Source organism: Colias eurytheme, chromosome 10 (genome assembly GCF_061535395.1).
Source record: "Colias eurytheme isolate Ceu_HAF_F1 chromosome 10, ilColEury1 Martin Lab GWU primary, whole genome shotgun sequence".
NCBI classification, from domain to species: Eukaryota; Metazoa; Arthropoda; class Insecta; order Lepidoptera; family Pieridae; genus Colias; species Colias eurytheme.
In genome coordinates, this window is record NC_142989.1 from 9,003,010 (window position 1) to 9,019,494 (window position 16,485).

At 34.0% G+C, this 16,485-nt stretch overlaps 2 protein-coding genes across 2 annotated transcripts in view; one reads left to right on the top strand and one right to left on the bottom strand.

The window, feature by feature from the left end:
• The window catches only part of lili (LMBR1-like protein lilipod), a 28,932-nt gene extending 24,262 nt beyond the window's left edge, over window positions 1-4,670 (bottom strand). The window contains exons 1-4 of the mRNA XM_090106308.1: window positions 4,326-4,670; window positions 3,985-4,249; window positions 3,597-3,824; window positions 41-106 (exon numbers count right to left, since the gene is read on the bottom strand). Coding sequence (XP_089962434.1) covers window positions 41-106; window positions 3,597-3,824; window positions 3,985-4,249; window positions 4,326-4,385 — 619 coding nt within the window. The 5' untranslated portion in view covers window positions 4,386-4,670. The remainder of the gene's footprint in view (window positions 1-40; window positions 107-3,596; window positions 3,825-3,984; window positions 4,250-4,325) is intronic.
• A 407-nt stretch (window positions 4,671-5,077) lies between these two features.
• PolZ1 (DNA polymerase zeta catalytic subunit) lies at window positions 5,078-15,482 on the top strand. The gene is made up of 21 exons (XM_090106296.1): window positions 5,078-5,181; window positions 5,383-5,642; window positions 5,724-5,845; window positions 6,179-6,307; window positions 6,636-6,730; window positions 6,803-7,563; window positions 7,833-8,004; window positions 8,106-8,200; window positions 8,282-9,432; window positions 9,506-9,622; window positions 9,702-10,386; window positions 10,591-10,782; window positions 11,019-11,139; window positions 11,526-11,770; window positions 12,110-12,267; window positions 12,646-12,783; window positions 13,028-13,165; window positions 13,444-13,634; window positions 14,079-14,306; window positions 14,647-14,986; window positions 15,214-15,482. Exons 2-21 carry the CDS (start codon window positions 5,585-5,587, stop codon window positions 15,373-15,375), a joined length of 5,298 nt encoding a protein of 1,765 aa, XP_089962422.1. The 5' UTR covers window positions 5,078-5,181; window positions 5,383-5,584; the 3' UTR covers window positions 15,376-15,482.
• The last annotated feature ends 1,003 nt before the right edge of the window (window positions 15,483-16,485 follow it).

The window sequence follows — 16,485 nt, forward strand, 5'->3', positions numbered from 1 at the left end:
TCGAGCAAAGCTGCGGGACATAGTATTAAATACAACTTACCTAATAACATCAATACGCCGACGAAAGACACGCAGGAGTAGAGAAACGGAAGATACGTCCACAAATCTGCGAACAAAATGTACAAATTATAGTTTGATGTCATTTTATTTGGTCGTTTGTCATTGTGTCATTTTACTAACGAAGATCATTTACAAGACGAACATGAAAAGATGAACGAAAGAAAAATATTTATGCTACAGTAAGATTTATTGTTTATTATAAATTAGCACAAAATCAACAACGCTCGGAATTTGGAAACTATTATTCATAAGACTCTCCTACGCATAGTCGCATAATAAAAGCAAAATAATATAGTTATTGGTGTACTTTCGGTTCGTATTAAATTGCATACAAGTCCTCGACAGGATATCGCGTTACCTTATTGCATTCGATACCAAACAATATCGTATTTACTTATTATTACGTTATTTTATAAAGCAATATTTATTACATAATCTAAGTAATAGAAAATGTATTTTAGAAAATATATTGCATTTCTTACTGTTACTGATTCAAAGCATAATCCATACTATCCATACTAATATTATAAATGCGAAAGTAACTCTGTCTGTCTGTCTGTTACTCAATCACGCCTAAACTACTGAACCAATTTTCATGAAATTTGGTATGGAGATATTTTGAAACCCGAGAAAGGACATAGGATAGGTTTAATCCGGAAATTTTAGGAGCAATATTTTATAGAAAATCAGCAAAGCGTAACTACGAATAATTATTATTCGTAGATGTAATAAAATTGTGTATCTTAAAAGCATCACATAATCACAGTGACAATACCTAATATGTAAATTTGTTTCGAATAAAAAAAATATAATTAAGATCACGCGACCGTAGGTATGCCATGTTTTCAATTGGATCAAACAATCAAATTCAACGCTTGTGTCAATTACGCCTAGTGAATTTTTCTATACAGAATCTGATACAGTTTTTCATACAGTGCAAACATGGTGCATAAATTCGTGACCTACGTTCGTGACAATATTCATTTCATAAAAGTACCGTTTCAACTGAACCTTTTTGCGTACGATGCACAAAATCAAACCTTGGTCATTACAGAAACCAAAACATTCAAAACTTTTTATCTCTTTGTTTCTCTATCCATAACTGACATGTTCATGTTATTACCAACTAATAATTTTCAATACAAAATAAATTTTCCCGTAAAGCTCAAAATCTACGCAGACGTTACCCTTATGATGATATAAAGGCTATTGTTTAAACTTATCCCAGACAATTATTTACAAATATTCTGCTCATGACGCGGACGCACCCACTAACATCGCATTGACCGAAACAATAATGTGGCCGGTGTTTACACTCAATTTAACATGAATAATGGCATTTACATAAATAGATTATCTGCTATGCATCCACATACAGTATTCATGTACTCTAGCCCCGTAACCTAGAATCACTGTAAGGGAGACCCAATATGTATTACATGAATATTAAAGAATTTACATACATTAAATGTTTAAGTTTATAAAACAGCATTTCTATGGTTTGTATTTCGAGTTTATTGAATTTTTATAGAAATAGGATTTGCCGGTTTACATGCTCCACATCAAAAATAGCAAAATATGTGAGAAAAAAGGTGAAGGTCACATCTTATCTTTAACTAATATTATAAATCTCTAGTTCTTCCGCGGGTGTACACGCGTGTCGCGCGGCAATTTATTGACTCTACAAAAATTACCCACAACCAACTCAGTACAGAGCTTTGTTTATCTATGCTCCACTTGCATACAAAACATACACTTCATTAACACTATATTCAATAAAAAGTTAAGATAGTCTATAGCCAAAATGCAACCTTTTCATTCTGATTCCCACATTCATTTCAAAGTATATACAGCAATGCTCTTTGCTATATATGTAGAGAAAACCATCTAAAATGTGAATGAGAAATCTTATTGTGTATTAATAGGTAAGAGTTGTGGGTTAAACAAATATGCACAAAAGAATTGTGAAAATTTGACTATTTGCAATGCAAATTTTCTTTGTCAATGACGGACAACATTTGTATAAGCACAAATGCATAATATATTAGTTATTTTTCCAAAACAAATTTAATTTATTAATGAATAATCACTTCACATAGCTATATAAAAAAGTATAAGTCTCAAAAAAACCATTGCCTACTTTTTATTTTCATCAATTACTGAATGAAACCATTTCACCTATTAGATGTTGATAGACAATAAAGTATAAACCCAGTAAGTGATGAATGTCTTTTTTTATCATTTACTTTGTTCATTATCACATAATTACTCAGATAAAAATCTAACATTCAAAACAATTTGTTAAAAGGTCATCATAATTACTATTTCTTTTCAAAAGGCTGTTAATTTTGTCTATTATCTAATTTCAGTGACTAGTGTCAAATATGCTTTTATGTATTATATTTGAGTGATTAAGGGTGCACTCACACACATCAGTCACCGTCAAGTCACCGATGACTGATCGGTGACGGTTTGTGTACGTATCCACAAACACCAGTCACCGTCATGTTGTCCGTCAGTCACGTCGCCGGTTTGACTGAATCATTGAACACATACATCAGGTTAGTCAGTGATTAGACGTGTGTCACGCTAGAGAACATGTAGCAATTATTGACGGTAGCACGACGCTGACTGAACTGAGACGTGACGGCGACGGGTGAGTGGGGATAAAAGTATGATACATGTATGGAAAGATTATTTGACGTGCCTGACCGGTGACGTCACTGATAGATTTCGTGCCGGCGACTGTCGTGTGGGAACAGAGTCATACTAGAACTATTGATACATATTTTTTTTTAATCCTGTCCGGTGACGTGCCGTGACGGTGACTGATGTGTGTGAGTGCACCCTAAATGTATGTGAAAAACTAAACAAATTACTAATTCCTAGATTATGTACATAATAAACTTCAAAAGAGGGCCGTATGTTTGATATACATTCTGTAGAAAATAAATTTATATAGAATTTAACCTCTCAACCACAGAGGGGCCAGAACCAACCGCGACACAATAGATTTTCTATTGTGTCTGTGATTCCGGGGCCTGATGGATTAAAGAGTTGCTATTTTGTTATTCAAACAAATACCAGGAATAGAAAATTTACAATGGTTTTATTATATTATGTGTTTTTCACTGACTAAGGTGATTTTAGGCCATTTCTTTTTCTAAGATCTGACATGACATATAGGAGAATCATCAGTTTACGTTTTAGTGTCAAAAATATAAACACATTTACCTATATCAATACATAGATATTTAAACATAACACATACAATTCTTATAATCTTATCCATACTAATATTATAAATGCGAAAGTAACTCTGTCTGTCTGTCTGTTACTCAATCACGCCTTAACTACTGAACCAATTTGCATGAAATTTGGTATAGAGATATTTTGATACCCGAGAAAGGACATAGGCCACTTTTAATTGCGAAATATGTACCACGGGCGAAGCCGGGGCGGACCGCTAGTAGCAAATAAAGAAGCTAATAATAACCTCCAGTATAATATACTAAAAATAATTATTAAGTACTCACTGAGCAAAGCGTCAATGCCTGATCTGTCCCCTTTGAGCCAAGCTGAGATGACATAAGCCAGGCCTAACATTGCAATGCCGAGCAAGATCAAGACAATAAATGTCTCATACACCCTGCCTTTCAGCCCCCTGCATCCTGGAAATCCAGTGGACTCCGAAAATAGATATGCAAATGGCAGGAACACAAACAGAGATAGATTTGAGAATAGGAATACATGGTTCCATAGACCTAAAAAGAAAATAATTATTATTGACACACTTCTCATAATTTAACATAAGAAAAAATTATATAACTTTTTTAAAAAGAAACTAAGTGGATGTGGAATTATCATGAAAAAACCCGTAAGTTAATGGGATAATGTATTTATGGATCTAATAGTGTTTCTTACCTTGTATTAATGAGCTATTTAACCACTTGACATAGTAACTGTTTGGGTACAGTATAAGCACTTCATTGCTGACTATTGACACTGGCAGCAAGAGTGCAGAACCCAGAGATACGGCAAGCGCAAACGTGCACAACCACAAACTTATACGATAAACCTTTACTTCGTCTTCATCTGCCGTAAAATAATCTTCACTGTCTCGCCTCCGGAATTTCTCGATTAACATGAACGAGAAGAGGTATAACAAGATAAACAGTAGCAGGAATATCTACAACAATATATTTATATGTTAAAATAAAGCACAAATGTTAAAAATAAATTGACACCATTACAAAGAGACATACAATTTGCTCCCTAACATTGTTGTGGAATATTTGCTCCCGTAGATCTGCCTCATCATCCATCGTCTACCATCTATTGTTTATCTTTTAATAGATTTTTCTAACAATTGTTCTTCGATCAAATAGCACTTCATTTTCACTTTTTACATTTTTATTTGTATAATAGACACCACATTTACATTTTTCAGGCGATTTGCCACTATTAATTTTATGTGTTCAACGTCACTTCATATGATTTTTATTTCTAATCAATACAATAAAGCAAATATTGTTCCGACGAATGGTGTGAAAACACGACTAATTTTATTTTCTCTTGCGATTTTTGAGTTCTGAGTTCTGACTTCTCAACTCCACAGAGCAAACTCAATCTTGTAATTTGAAAACTGAAAAGTCAAACATAAATGCACAGATAACATAACAATAAAGATCACAGATATCTATAACAAGTTAAAGAGTCTATGGATTTACTACTATCACCTGTGACTATCACAGAATACAGATTATATCACAAAATATAATTTTCACTTTAAAATAAAAAAGAATCTTATTTAAACCATAATGAGAAAAGTAAAATGAAAATTAATGATTGAAATCGAAAATGAACAAGGAAACCGAGCGAAGCGAGCTTTTCTAATTAGTATTTCTTACCCGTATATATTATATTACTCTATGGTATTTCTGTTATAAACTACCAACGTGCCACCACTGCACCGTGCCACCATTCACCAACAAATTTTATCTGTGTTTCAGATAGACACGTTCTAATTAAGTGTTCATTAAAAATAAAATATCACTTAATTTCATTTATAATTTATTCCAATAAATTCGTAGCGGCTATGAAGCTTGATATAATTTACAGGTAAATAAAAAGTATTATTTTTTCTAGACAACTCAAAGATTCAAAATAAATCGGACAGTTAATGTCATTTGTCATGGTCCATGCTCCATGCCTCGGGCCTCCATGGTTTGTTTGTTAAAAATCAAAATAAACAACAAATCTCTGAACAACGCTCTGAAGAACGAATCCTCGAACGAATCCTAACAAATTCAAACTTTACAGATCCCAAAGGATTCCAAGGTGTGCTGAAAACTGAACTCTAGGAAGCAATAAATTTATTATTTACTACTGTCACTACTGTCTATCTCTTAATTCTTATCTGAGAAGGAATGAAAAAAAGCCATTATGATTGTTTTATTACATTGTGCAATAATATATTATGTTAAAAAGTACGAGTTAAAGCAATATCAGTAGCTGTGATATTATGGAAAACTCTCTCCAAGATACTTACATTAAAATAACTAATTCTAATAGCCATACAGGTAAAAAAGATATACATAATTATAATTAATTTTTTTTCTTACACATTTTTTCTAAATAAAACCAAATTATCGTGTTTTCAGGAAGTCTTGATTTGAAACCTGAGTTTTCTGTAAGGATAGTTGTATGTGATTCATATCTAACCAAACCGTTACCAGGAATTGATGTTATCTACTCCGAATTTAGAGGAAGTGATATTAAACAGGTATAAAAATATTTTGCACCGACTTCAATGATATATCTACAAATACTATTAAAACACTAGCTGCCCGCAGCTTCGCCTGGATTGAAAAGATAACTTTTCATGGTACAAACTTTCATCCCTTATTTTATCATCTTGGAGGTAGAATTGATCGAAATCCATTCTTAGAGGATGCCTACATTTTTACAAATTTCAGCCCAATCCATCCAGTGGTTTGGTTATGTGGCTGTGTGTTGATATGTCAGTCAGTCAGTCAGTCGCCTTTGAGATAACTCAAGATAATATATAATAAGATGAACTAAAAATGTCTTGCATGACACCTTTTCCAACTTGCAGGTTCCAATACTGAGAATATTTGGGTCTACACCAGATGGAAGAAAGGCCTGTCTTCATGTGCATGGTGTTTTCCCATACTTTTACATACCCTGCCCTACATCACATCCTGAGCCACAGTTCTTATATCAAGTATGTAAATAATAAACAAATAAATAAATACAATAAGGTTTCTTTTTTGAATATTCGTATTAGAAGTATTATATTTATAGTAGAATTATATTTTTATTTTAACAATAAAGGTAATTTTTCATTCTTCAAATAACTTCATGGTAACTAACACACATTCTGTATCTTGGATTATTACCAGTGCATATTCAAAAATAAAAAATAATAAAATTACAAGTACTAAATCATGTCACAAACAATTCCTGTTCCTTATCAATGTGATAATTATTAATAATTAGTTAACAGAGTTATCAATTACAATTTTTAATTAAATTATTGTTTTATATTTCAGGTGGCCGTCAGTCTTGATAAAGCACTAAATATAGCTCTTAAGCAAGCAAATTCATCTAATCAACATGTGTATAAAATATCTCTGGTTAAAGGACTGTAAGTAAAACTATTTATTCACATTTTATTTCTTTTTTTTTTCCAAAATCTGAATTTATTTTTCAATTGCAGACCTTTCTATGGATTTCATGATAAAGAGCATCTCTTTTTGAAAGTATTTCTGTACAATCCTGGTCTCATTAAGCAAGCAGTTGAACTCTGCAGTAATGGAGCCATACTTGGACAAGTATTACAACCTCATGAGTCGCATTTGAATTTCACATTACAATTTTTCATAGACTTTAACTTATTTGGCATGAGCAATATTGACCTACATACTGTTATGTTTCGTAAGCCTTCTGATAGTCCTGAAGACTTCAGCCTAAAACGAGAAAGTATGTGTTACTATGAAGCAGATTGTGTCGCGTCTCACATAATTAACAGACTACGAATTGGTAAAGGAGATGGAATCGAAAATCCAGGCCTTGAAGAAGTGTGGAAACAGGAAATGGCGAGACGACGGGAATTGAATGTATCAATAGCGTCAAAATCATTATCACAAAATAGATTGATGAGTGAGGGAACTGAAACACATCACAAATTTAAAACTGGATTTCTTGCTAAAATTTCGAATTTAATAGATAAACCGGTTGAAGTTGTGACTGAAAATAAAGAATTTGTGCACTATCCAGCTGAAAGTTTGGAAGGTTCACAGTTTTTCAATGCAACTGATATAAGTACACACTTACATGATACTGTTTTAAACAATAGTTCAACTATAAATAGAAGTTTCAGAAAAAATAGCATAATAATAAGTGGACATGAAGATACAATTGTTGATGAAGACATTGCATTAAATAGCAGTTTTTCTGTTCATTATAGTCAAGTTAACTGTAAGTGATTTTCATTTTATGAAACAACTAGCTGCTCCGCGCGGTTTCACCCCCGTGGCTCCACCCCTGTTGGTCGTAGTGCGATGATATATAGCCTATAACCTTCCTCGATAAATGGGCTATCTAACACCGAAAGAATTTTTCAAATCGTACCAGTAGTTCCCGAGATTAGCGCGTTCAAACAAATAAACAAACATTTCAGCTTTATAATATTAGTATAGATTAACATATTTTTTTATAAAAAATATTAAATCTCTTATAATTTTTAGTGGACAATGATGATTTGGAGTTAGTGGATATGTTACAAGATTTAGATGATAAACCTATAGATGATGATAGTGTGATGGGGACCCCATGTGATCAAAACCCCGAAGATGATATAAATGATGAAGACTATTCTCAAGTTTTTAATGATGAAACTATTTTTATAGGAGATAAATGGTATGTCATTAAGGTAATGAAATATTTACTCAGTCATGCAAAATTATCTTTTTTGTTAAAAATTTATGAACATTTTCTAAAAAAAGTTTTAATTTATATAGTGAAGAAACTATGGAAGAGGATTCACCATCTTGGCATGACTCTTTTTGGGAAGGTGTCAATATACCGCAACTAGATGGCACATGTGATGATGACCGTAAGTATTTTATCAAAACAATTATATAAAAACGATTACTAGGTCTTAATTAGTCTTTGTAATATTTTGGAAATTTTTCAGATGTTAAAAAAGTACGCAAACGAAAAAAGTTACCTCTAAAATTGGGGTTATCTAGGCCTAAAATAAAAAATAAATCTAAAAATACTGATATTTCCCAAAATATCAAAGAAGAATTAGATGAATCAGATGAAATTAACGTATCAAGAGAAACAATTGATAGTATATCAGATTTGCATCTTAAAAGAGTAAAGCCAGAGCAAACTGAGCCAGATAATTCCTGTAGCACTCATTATCAAGCAAGTCAATCCATTCTTGACAAAGAATCAATTTTTGACTTAGTTAATAAAATTGAAACATCTACTGTATATGATCTCAAAAACAACTATGAACCTGAAGCTGGTCCTTCGAAAATACCGATGGTTTCTGAAGAACAGGAAAGGGTTTTATCATTAAGTGATAGTGTTGGTTCCTCGCCCGACTCTAAAATTGGTATAGAAAGTTTTTATGACCAATCAAAATTCTTTGATATGTCAGTTGAAACTGAAATAAATGTAGATAATGATAATTCTCCGAGTTTTGATATTTTACCAAAAACAGATCATACTGATAATCTTAATCAAACACCTTATTCTCATGTTTTTAATAAATCGAATGAATTAACTGTATATAAAACAAATGGTAGAAATGATTTAATCTTAACACCAAAAATCCGTCCACCCGCAAGGGATCATATTATGTTAACGCTTAAAAAGTACTCAATACCAAAACAAAGAAATCCAGAACCTTATTTTTCTAATCCCAAAGATGTGGGAGATAAGGTAGAAATTGGCCAGATTATATTAAAAACTGGCAGCAAATTATCACAAGATCAAAAGCCCTTCGAAAGAGTTATAGATACAACTACAATTGAAGAATGGCGCCAACTTCTATTTCTACAAAGAAATGAAATGTCAGATAGTAACTCAAAGCCAGAAACTTTAAAATCCCTACTTGCTGGCAATCGTCAGTGCATTTTGAAGCCATTGAAATTACCTCCAACAAAAAAAGAAATTTTGAAGTGGAGTCATGAGAGATCTATTCAAAACCAAGTTAATTTCGAAAAAGAAGTTGATGTTACAGAAATCAGTAAAAACTTAGATGAAATGGAGACATCACAGGCAATAGGTTTAAACGACGATGACATAAATAATAGCATTAGTTTGGAAGATAAGGTAATTTAAACTAAAATCATTTTCCAAATATGCAATATTTTCACTCAATTCTAATCATAATATTTTATTGCAGAGTAAACAAGAAATGGATAACACTTTACAAGTTACTATGCATGGAGATGGATCATTTCTTTGTTTTGGTAATTCTGAAGTTCAGAATGAAGCTTCTATTTCTACTCCTGCTGTTGAGGTAAGTACCTACTTACTTACTTACCCGCCCTTTATACAATTTTATAACTTTTATTGAATTTTAAAATATTATATTTTAGGTAGATTTTCTAACACTTATGCTGTTAGAAGTACATACTAAAGTAAGAGGTGATATGTGCCCAGACCCTGCATTAGATGATATAAAAGCTGTTTTTGTATCTATCACAAACAATTGTCCCGATAACCATTTTCTAGCGAAACAACTTACTCAGATATTAGTTGTCGATGAATCGAAACCACCAAAACATTTAGACAGATGCATTTTCAATGCAAATGTAGTTTATGTAGATACTGAAAGTGATATTTTTGATAAAATTATCAATTTGGTAAAAGAGCATGATCCTGATATAATGTGTGGTTATGAAATCGAAATGAATTCATGGGGATACGTCCTAGAAAGAGCTCAGTTTCTCGGTATAGAAATAGTAAAGGAAATATCTAGAATAACTGAAAAGTACAGACAGAAGAAATGGCGACATGATGAGAATGAAATGGAAGGCAGGATTATTGGTAGAATCACGTTTAATGTGTGGCGTTTATTTCGCTATGAGTTGGCTCTCTCCAGTTATAGTTTTGAGAATTGTATGTATCAGATTTTAAAAGAAAGAGTACCCAAATACAGTCATTCGCAATTATCCGAGTGGTGGAATGATGAATCTCGAATGCTAAGATGGATTCCAGTTGAATATTATTTGACCAGGCTATCGGGAACTGTTAGAATGCTTGAAAAGCTGGATATGATCAGTAAGTTTTTATTTTGTTATTTATTTGACATTTATCGGTATTATTAAAGAATCTTTGCATTCGTAAATGTAATAGTGTAATACAAGTTTGAGACTTATGATAATCTTCTCCTTTTAAATATAGTTTTCGTTTAAATAATTGACAGTTTGGTGTTTATTTCTAACGCTAAATTTCCCAGGTTATTTATTTATTGTTTTATTTTAGACAGAACATCGGAATTAGCAAGGCTTTTTGGACTGCAATGGTGGGAGGTACTTTCTCGTGGGTCCCAATTTCGCGTGGAGTCTTTAATGCTTAGAGCAGCGAGGCCATTGAATTTAGTTGCGTTATCTCCCACTGTCAAACAGAGGGCGGCTATGCGTGCTCCGGAATGTTTACCGCTTATATTTGAACCAGGTAAGTGCGTTATTACTCTATTTTTTAGAGCATTGTTTGTTTTGCTATCCTTACTGGTATGATAAATCGGATTTTTAGATATATTCCATGTGTTTTCTAATTTTAATTATGCCATTTTTACCGAACAATAGAACTTGAAGAGCGGAATGTGTAAATAAATGAGAGCAAAGCCTCGACCGAAGTAGTAAAATTACCTAACCATTGTATATTGTTAAACTACCTGCGTTTTGTTACAGAATCTCGTTTTTATAATGATCCCGTAATAGTATTAGACTTCCAGAGTCTTTATCCGTCTATGATGATAGCATACAACTATTGCTTCTCTACTTGCATTGGACGTATACAAAATATTAATGGGTATGATGTTTTAGTTATTATATCCATTATTTATGATAGATACCCATTACAAACCCATTATAAAAAAAAAAAAAAACATTAACGAACTTGAAAAAAGCAAGTCTATATATTATAGACTAGCTTTCCGCCCGCGGCTTCGCCCGCGTTTTCAAAAAAAACCCGCATAGTTCCCGTTCCCGTGGGATTTCCGGGATAAAACCTAGCCTATGTCACTCAGAAATGATGTAGCTTTCCAACAGTGAAAGAATTTTTCAAATCTGCCAAGTAGTTTCGGAGCCTATTCAATTCATACAAACAAACAAACAAACAAAAAATCAAACCTTTCCTCTTTATAATATTTGTATAGAAGAAGTGTAAATAAATAGTTATACTCAATCCCCTTACAGAAATTCACCATACGAATTCGGAGCATGGCGTCTCCGAATACCAAAGGAAAAATTAGAAGCATTAGCGAAAAACGATTTAGTACACTGGTCCCCAGTGGGCGTAGGCTTTGTGAAAGCAAATGTTCGTCGTGGAGTATTACCAGCTCTATTGAGAAGGATATTAGCCGCAAGACAAGCTGTGAAAAAGGGCATGAAGATGCAGACTGATGAAGCTGTGAAGAAGGCCATGCATTCTAGGCAATTGGGTAGGTCACTTTAGGCAAATATTACCAAGCTATAAACTTATGTATATTGTGCTTTCCTCGCTACTCTCGTCAAGCTGACTGTTTTTGCTGCTACGTCTATTGAAACATATATTAGCCGCTTGACAAGCTGTTAGGACAATAAGATGTCGGATCTATTCTAATAATTTCGGTAGCAGCGATGTTCATTCACGAATTAACAAACCAAAATAATTTAGAACAAATCTCTTTGAAAATTCATAAGTGTGAAAACGTAACTATAAAAAACTAGAATAGATTTTCGAGCAAAGCTAGCAACCATAATAATTCATCGGAAATCATATTGTCCTATTCGAATTACAGGTCTGAAGTTAATAGCGAATGTGACGTACGGTTACACCGCTGCTAACTTCAGTGGGCGAATGCCGTGTGTCGAAGTTGGTGATAGTGTGGTGTCTAAGGGACGGGAGACTTTAGAAAGGGCCATTAAACTCGTGAGGGAAGGAAAATGGAACGCTAAGGTAATAAATAAATTCTTTATTTGACAACAAAAAATAATTTTTGGAAATAATTTGGTTCCAGCAGAATTTGAGCTTTGATTACGCCGGAAAATTTTCAATTTCCACTTTATTTTTGGGACTATGTTGATGATTGGAATAGTTGATCTTTATTGAACTTTTACGCATTAAACTGTGCGCTTTTTACAAATAATTTAATAATTATATAGTTTCCAAGTTTGCTAGACTATGGCTGAATTTCAAATCATTAGCTCCACTATGTATAAAGTAAGAGAACTCAAAAATATAGGTTCTAAAAGTATGCACTGGGCAAAGAATAATACAACATTTTAATGTAATTTTATTTTTTATTCACTATAATTACTTACAAAAAATCCTTAGGTTATATATGGCGACACAGACTCAATGTTCGTTCTTGTACCTGGAGGCAGTCGGGCAGAAGCTTTTGAAATAGGCCAAGAAATAGCTGATGCGGTCACGGCAGATAACCCCTCACCTGTTGTTTTAAAATTAGAAAAGGTAGTTTTTTTAATTAATTTATGTACCCCTGAATGTATAGTGTACAACTAATAATAATAAATTTGCATACTTTTAATTCTCTTCGTTTTAAGTGTGAAATTATTGAAATGGAATTATTTTTTTTTTCTTTTAATGAGACTAGCCCTGTCCAACTCAAATCTTACCCTCAATATTGTTCCCACCTTTGCAGCAGTTTTTATGTTATGTACAAAATATAATATTTTACTTTTTATACTTAAAACAGGTGTACCAACCGTGCATACTGCAAACGAAAAAGCGCTATGTTGGCTATATGTACGAGAGTGCAGATCAAGAGAAGCCAGTGTATGAAGCTAAAGGCATTGAAACTGTGCGCAGAGACGGCTGCCCTGCTAGTGTTAAAGTAAATATTGTCGAAATTATACACCTAATAATCCTACTTTCTTTTTCGAAATTCGAGTACCTAATTTCCCCAAACGTATTTAAGATTACTCTCGTAATTCTCCGATGATACATATTACAATATCATTATTCATAGAGAATAAAATTTTGAGAAAGAAATGCAGTAAAAGACTGAGGCGTTTCTCTCCTTTCGTAAGTGCATTCCTCATAACAAACAATTTTTGAACCACCTCCCAAGTCCTTTTCAATTTACAGTAAATCTATAAAACATTCCCACAGCTCCTCCAAAGTTCCCTATGCGAGTTATTCGATTCCGGAGACATTTCTCGTGTGAAAAAGATGGTTAAGAAACTACTATCACGTCTAATAGATGGTTCTCTGCCACCACAAGAACTGTTCTTCACGAGAGAGTATCATGGAGCCGCTGGGTACAGACCGACGGCTGCTGCACCGCCTAATGAAATTGCTAAGTATGAAAAATTGTGTTTTTGGTGTTTAATTCCGTATGGCATATGATTGTTGAGTATAATCCTGAAATGCTTCAGGCACTGAGTAAATAACTTTGCGATATAATTTACCACCAGTATAGGTATATATAGGTTGAGTTATACTGGATGAGGAGGTTCTATTTATTTTGCATGGAGCATTACATAGGTAACAACGTATTTATAGTAGAAACACTTCGGTAAAGTTTTTACCAAATCTCAGTGGAATGCGACTAGCTACGCATGCGATCACATCAACGCAAAATTTTATAGTTCCTAGTCTTTTGACAAGGTTTTTGGAATTTCTGCTTTTAGTCGAGGCGCGCCGCGCCGCTCAATTCTTTCTCGCAAAGTTCCATTGGTCAATTGCTAAACAAGAAATTTTGAATTTCGAACTTCCACCAAACTATATATAATAATCCCTTGCAGACGCCTCCTCAGTCGCGACCCGCGCGCCGCGCCGCGCACAAGCGAGCGCGTGAGCTGGCTGGTGACAGCTGGCGCGCCGGGCACGCCGCTAGTACGGCTCGCGCGCACGCCCGCGGAGCTGCACCGCGACCACAGCCTCGTGCCGCACGTGCCGTACTACGCGACACGGGCGATACTGCCGCCGCTGCATAGATGCTTTTCGTTATTGGGGGTCGATGTTTTTAAGTGGTGAGATGTTTTTTAACTATCATATTTTTTATATAATTAATAATTATGTATTTAACTATTCGTTTGTATTGTAAATCAGTTTATAAGCGTGATAAATTTAATAATATCTATTGTTCTTATATTTTATTTTCACGAAGCCGAGCACACGTGTCAGAAGTGAAACTTCTTTAGCGGCGTTGAGCACTTTTTCTGTAATGGGTATAAAATCTTAAACTCGCGTCAGGACACGTGACCTGATCGAAAAAGCGTAAGACGGATGGATATCAAACATGCTCAACGTTAATAATCAAGTTTTCACTTCTGCCGGCACTCCCGGAGTGCAACCCGTCTTTTTTTTCAGGTGGAACGAAGTAGGCCACACGCGCGAAGCTCTTACCACCCGCGGCACTGTAGGTACAGCAAGTACCCGTGCAGTCGGTACAGCAGGTTACCATGCGGTTGGTATAGCAGGTGTCGTCGGTAAAACAGGCGCAGGTGGTGTCGGTAAAACAGGCACAGGTGGTGTCGGTACAGCAGGTGCGGGTATCGCGCGGTACATGCAGCGCGGGAGATGCGCGGCGTGCGGGGCGCGGGGGGCACGTGCGGTTTGCGCTCGTTGTGCACTAAAGCCCCGACCCGTTGTCGCTATGTTGGCTGCAAGGGATAATACCGTGAGAGGATACTTGGCTCATACGCAAGTGGTGAGTGTGTAGCTCCTACAAGAACTAAAGATTAATTATTAATGTCTGTTGTTCAACTAATTTTGAAATGTATGGTTTCGTTTGATCTGATAGTCTTAATAAAGTTGCAAATAAAGTGTTTAAATAGCCATAATAAAAAAAAAAATATTTATAATAATGTAACGTTCGAGTTCACAACACAGAAAAAAAAATTTTGTTACAAAATAGACAAATTATTATTTTTTCAGATCTGTAGTTCGTGCTGTGGCCATAGTAACTATTTGAAGTGTAATAACACTGAATGTCCTGTCCTCTGGCGTCGCGTTTCCGCACAACAAAAATTAAACCAAATGCAAGACGTTTTTGCGAACCTACCGGAACAATTTAACACAAATAGTTTAAATTTTTAGATATGTAATTTAATTATTATATTACAATCATGTGATAAAATGTGTTGTTACTTATAAGATTATTAAATGATATTAAACTTATATATAAATAAAATTTTATAATATTTTTTGGTGTTGGTATTTTACTTTTTACATAGTTTCAAAAAATCTATATTTTCCATCCCTTTATATTTTCCATCCAACATCCTGTATTATATGAGATTTACTTAACGGAAGTTGTTAATATATGTATGTAATTTCTAAAACTATTTGATTTTCTCTACAAATTAAGTGATAGATGTTAAGGACTGTATTTTAATAATTTTAATGATTATTATAAAAAAAATAACATATACACCACCACCAAATGGCTATAAAAAGTCTATAAACTTCTTAAGATTCGACTTGCACATATTTATTAAAGATAAATCCTAATTTTATACATATATGTAGAAATAATGTAATTGCGGTGTTCACAGGCGGTGTTATATAGTATACTAGCGACCCGCCCCGGCTTCGCACGGGTGCAATGCTGATACAAAATACACTACAGAAAAACTGTGAACGTTGTACCTATATAAAATTAAAAACATAGCGGCCCGCTCGACTCGCCCGATAGCCGGGCGGCGCGGCCGGCCGGTACCGCCGCAAACGCTACGTCCCGCAATTTTTAAATCTGTAATATCTTCGAAAATATTCACTTAAATCATACGGTGTAAAGGGCCATTATAGATCTATATTAAATGAACAATGTATTCAAGGTATTTAATTGGTTAAGGATTAATGCTGTATTGGTTAAAATCGCATCGAAAATTAGCCATTATTTGTCGTAAAAAGTAAATGACAAAAAAAAGTTATTGTGGGTTATCCATAAGAGATAGACATATACCATCGCGGACTTTTCTGTAGACCTTTTCAATGTGTATAATACTTAGTACATTATTTTGATAAAACTCGTAGGGTTCAGCCTGCGTTTGCAATGTAAGCGGAAAAAATGTAAAAATTTACGACATCACATTAGAAACCTCAAAAATAACAGTACTTCTCCACTATTTAATGGATGTTATTATACATATAAACCTTCCTCTTGAATCACTCTATCTATTAAAAAAAACCGCATCAAAATCCGTT

Bases quoted from the DNA above. Each gene is read 5' to 3' on its own strand.
- PolZ1 (XM_090106296.1), top strand. From the start codon at position 5,585: ATGGAAAACTCTCTCCAAGATACTTACATTAAAATAACTAATTCTAAT. The intron at 14,307-14,646 runs GTGAGATGTTTT...CTTTTTTTTCAG, and splicing joins GGGGTCGATGTTTTTAAGTG to GTGGAACGAAGTAGGCCACA. The intron at 14,987-15,213 runs GTGAGTGTGTAG...TTATTTTTTCAG, and splicing joins ACTTGGCTCATACGCAAGTG to ATCTGTAGTTCGTGCTGTGG.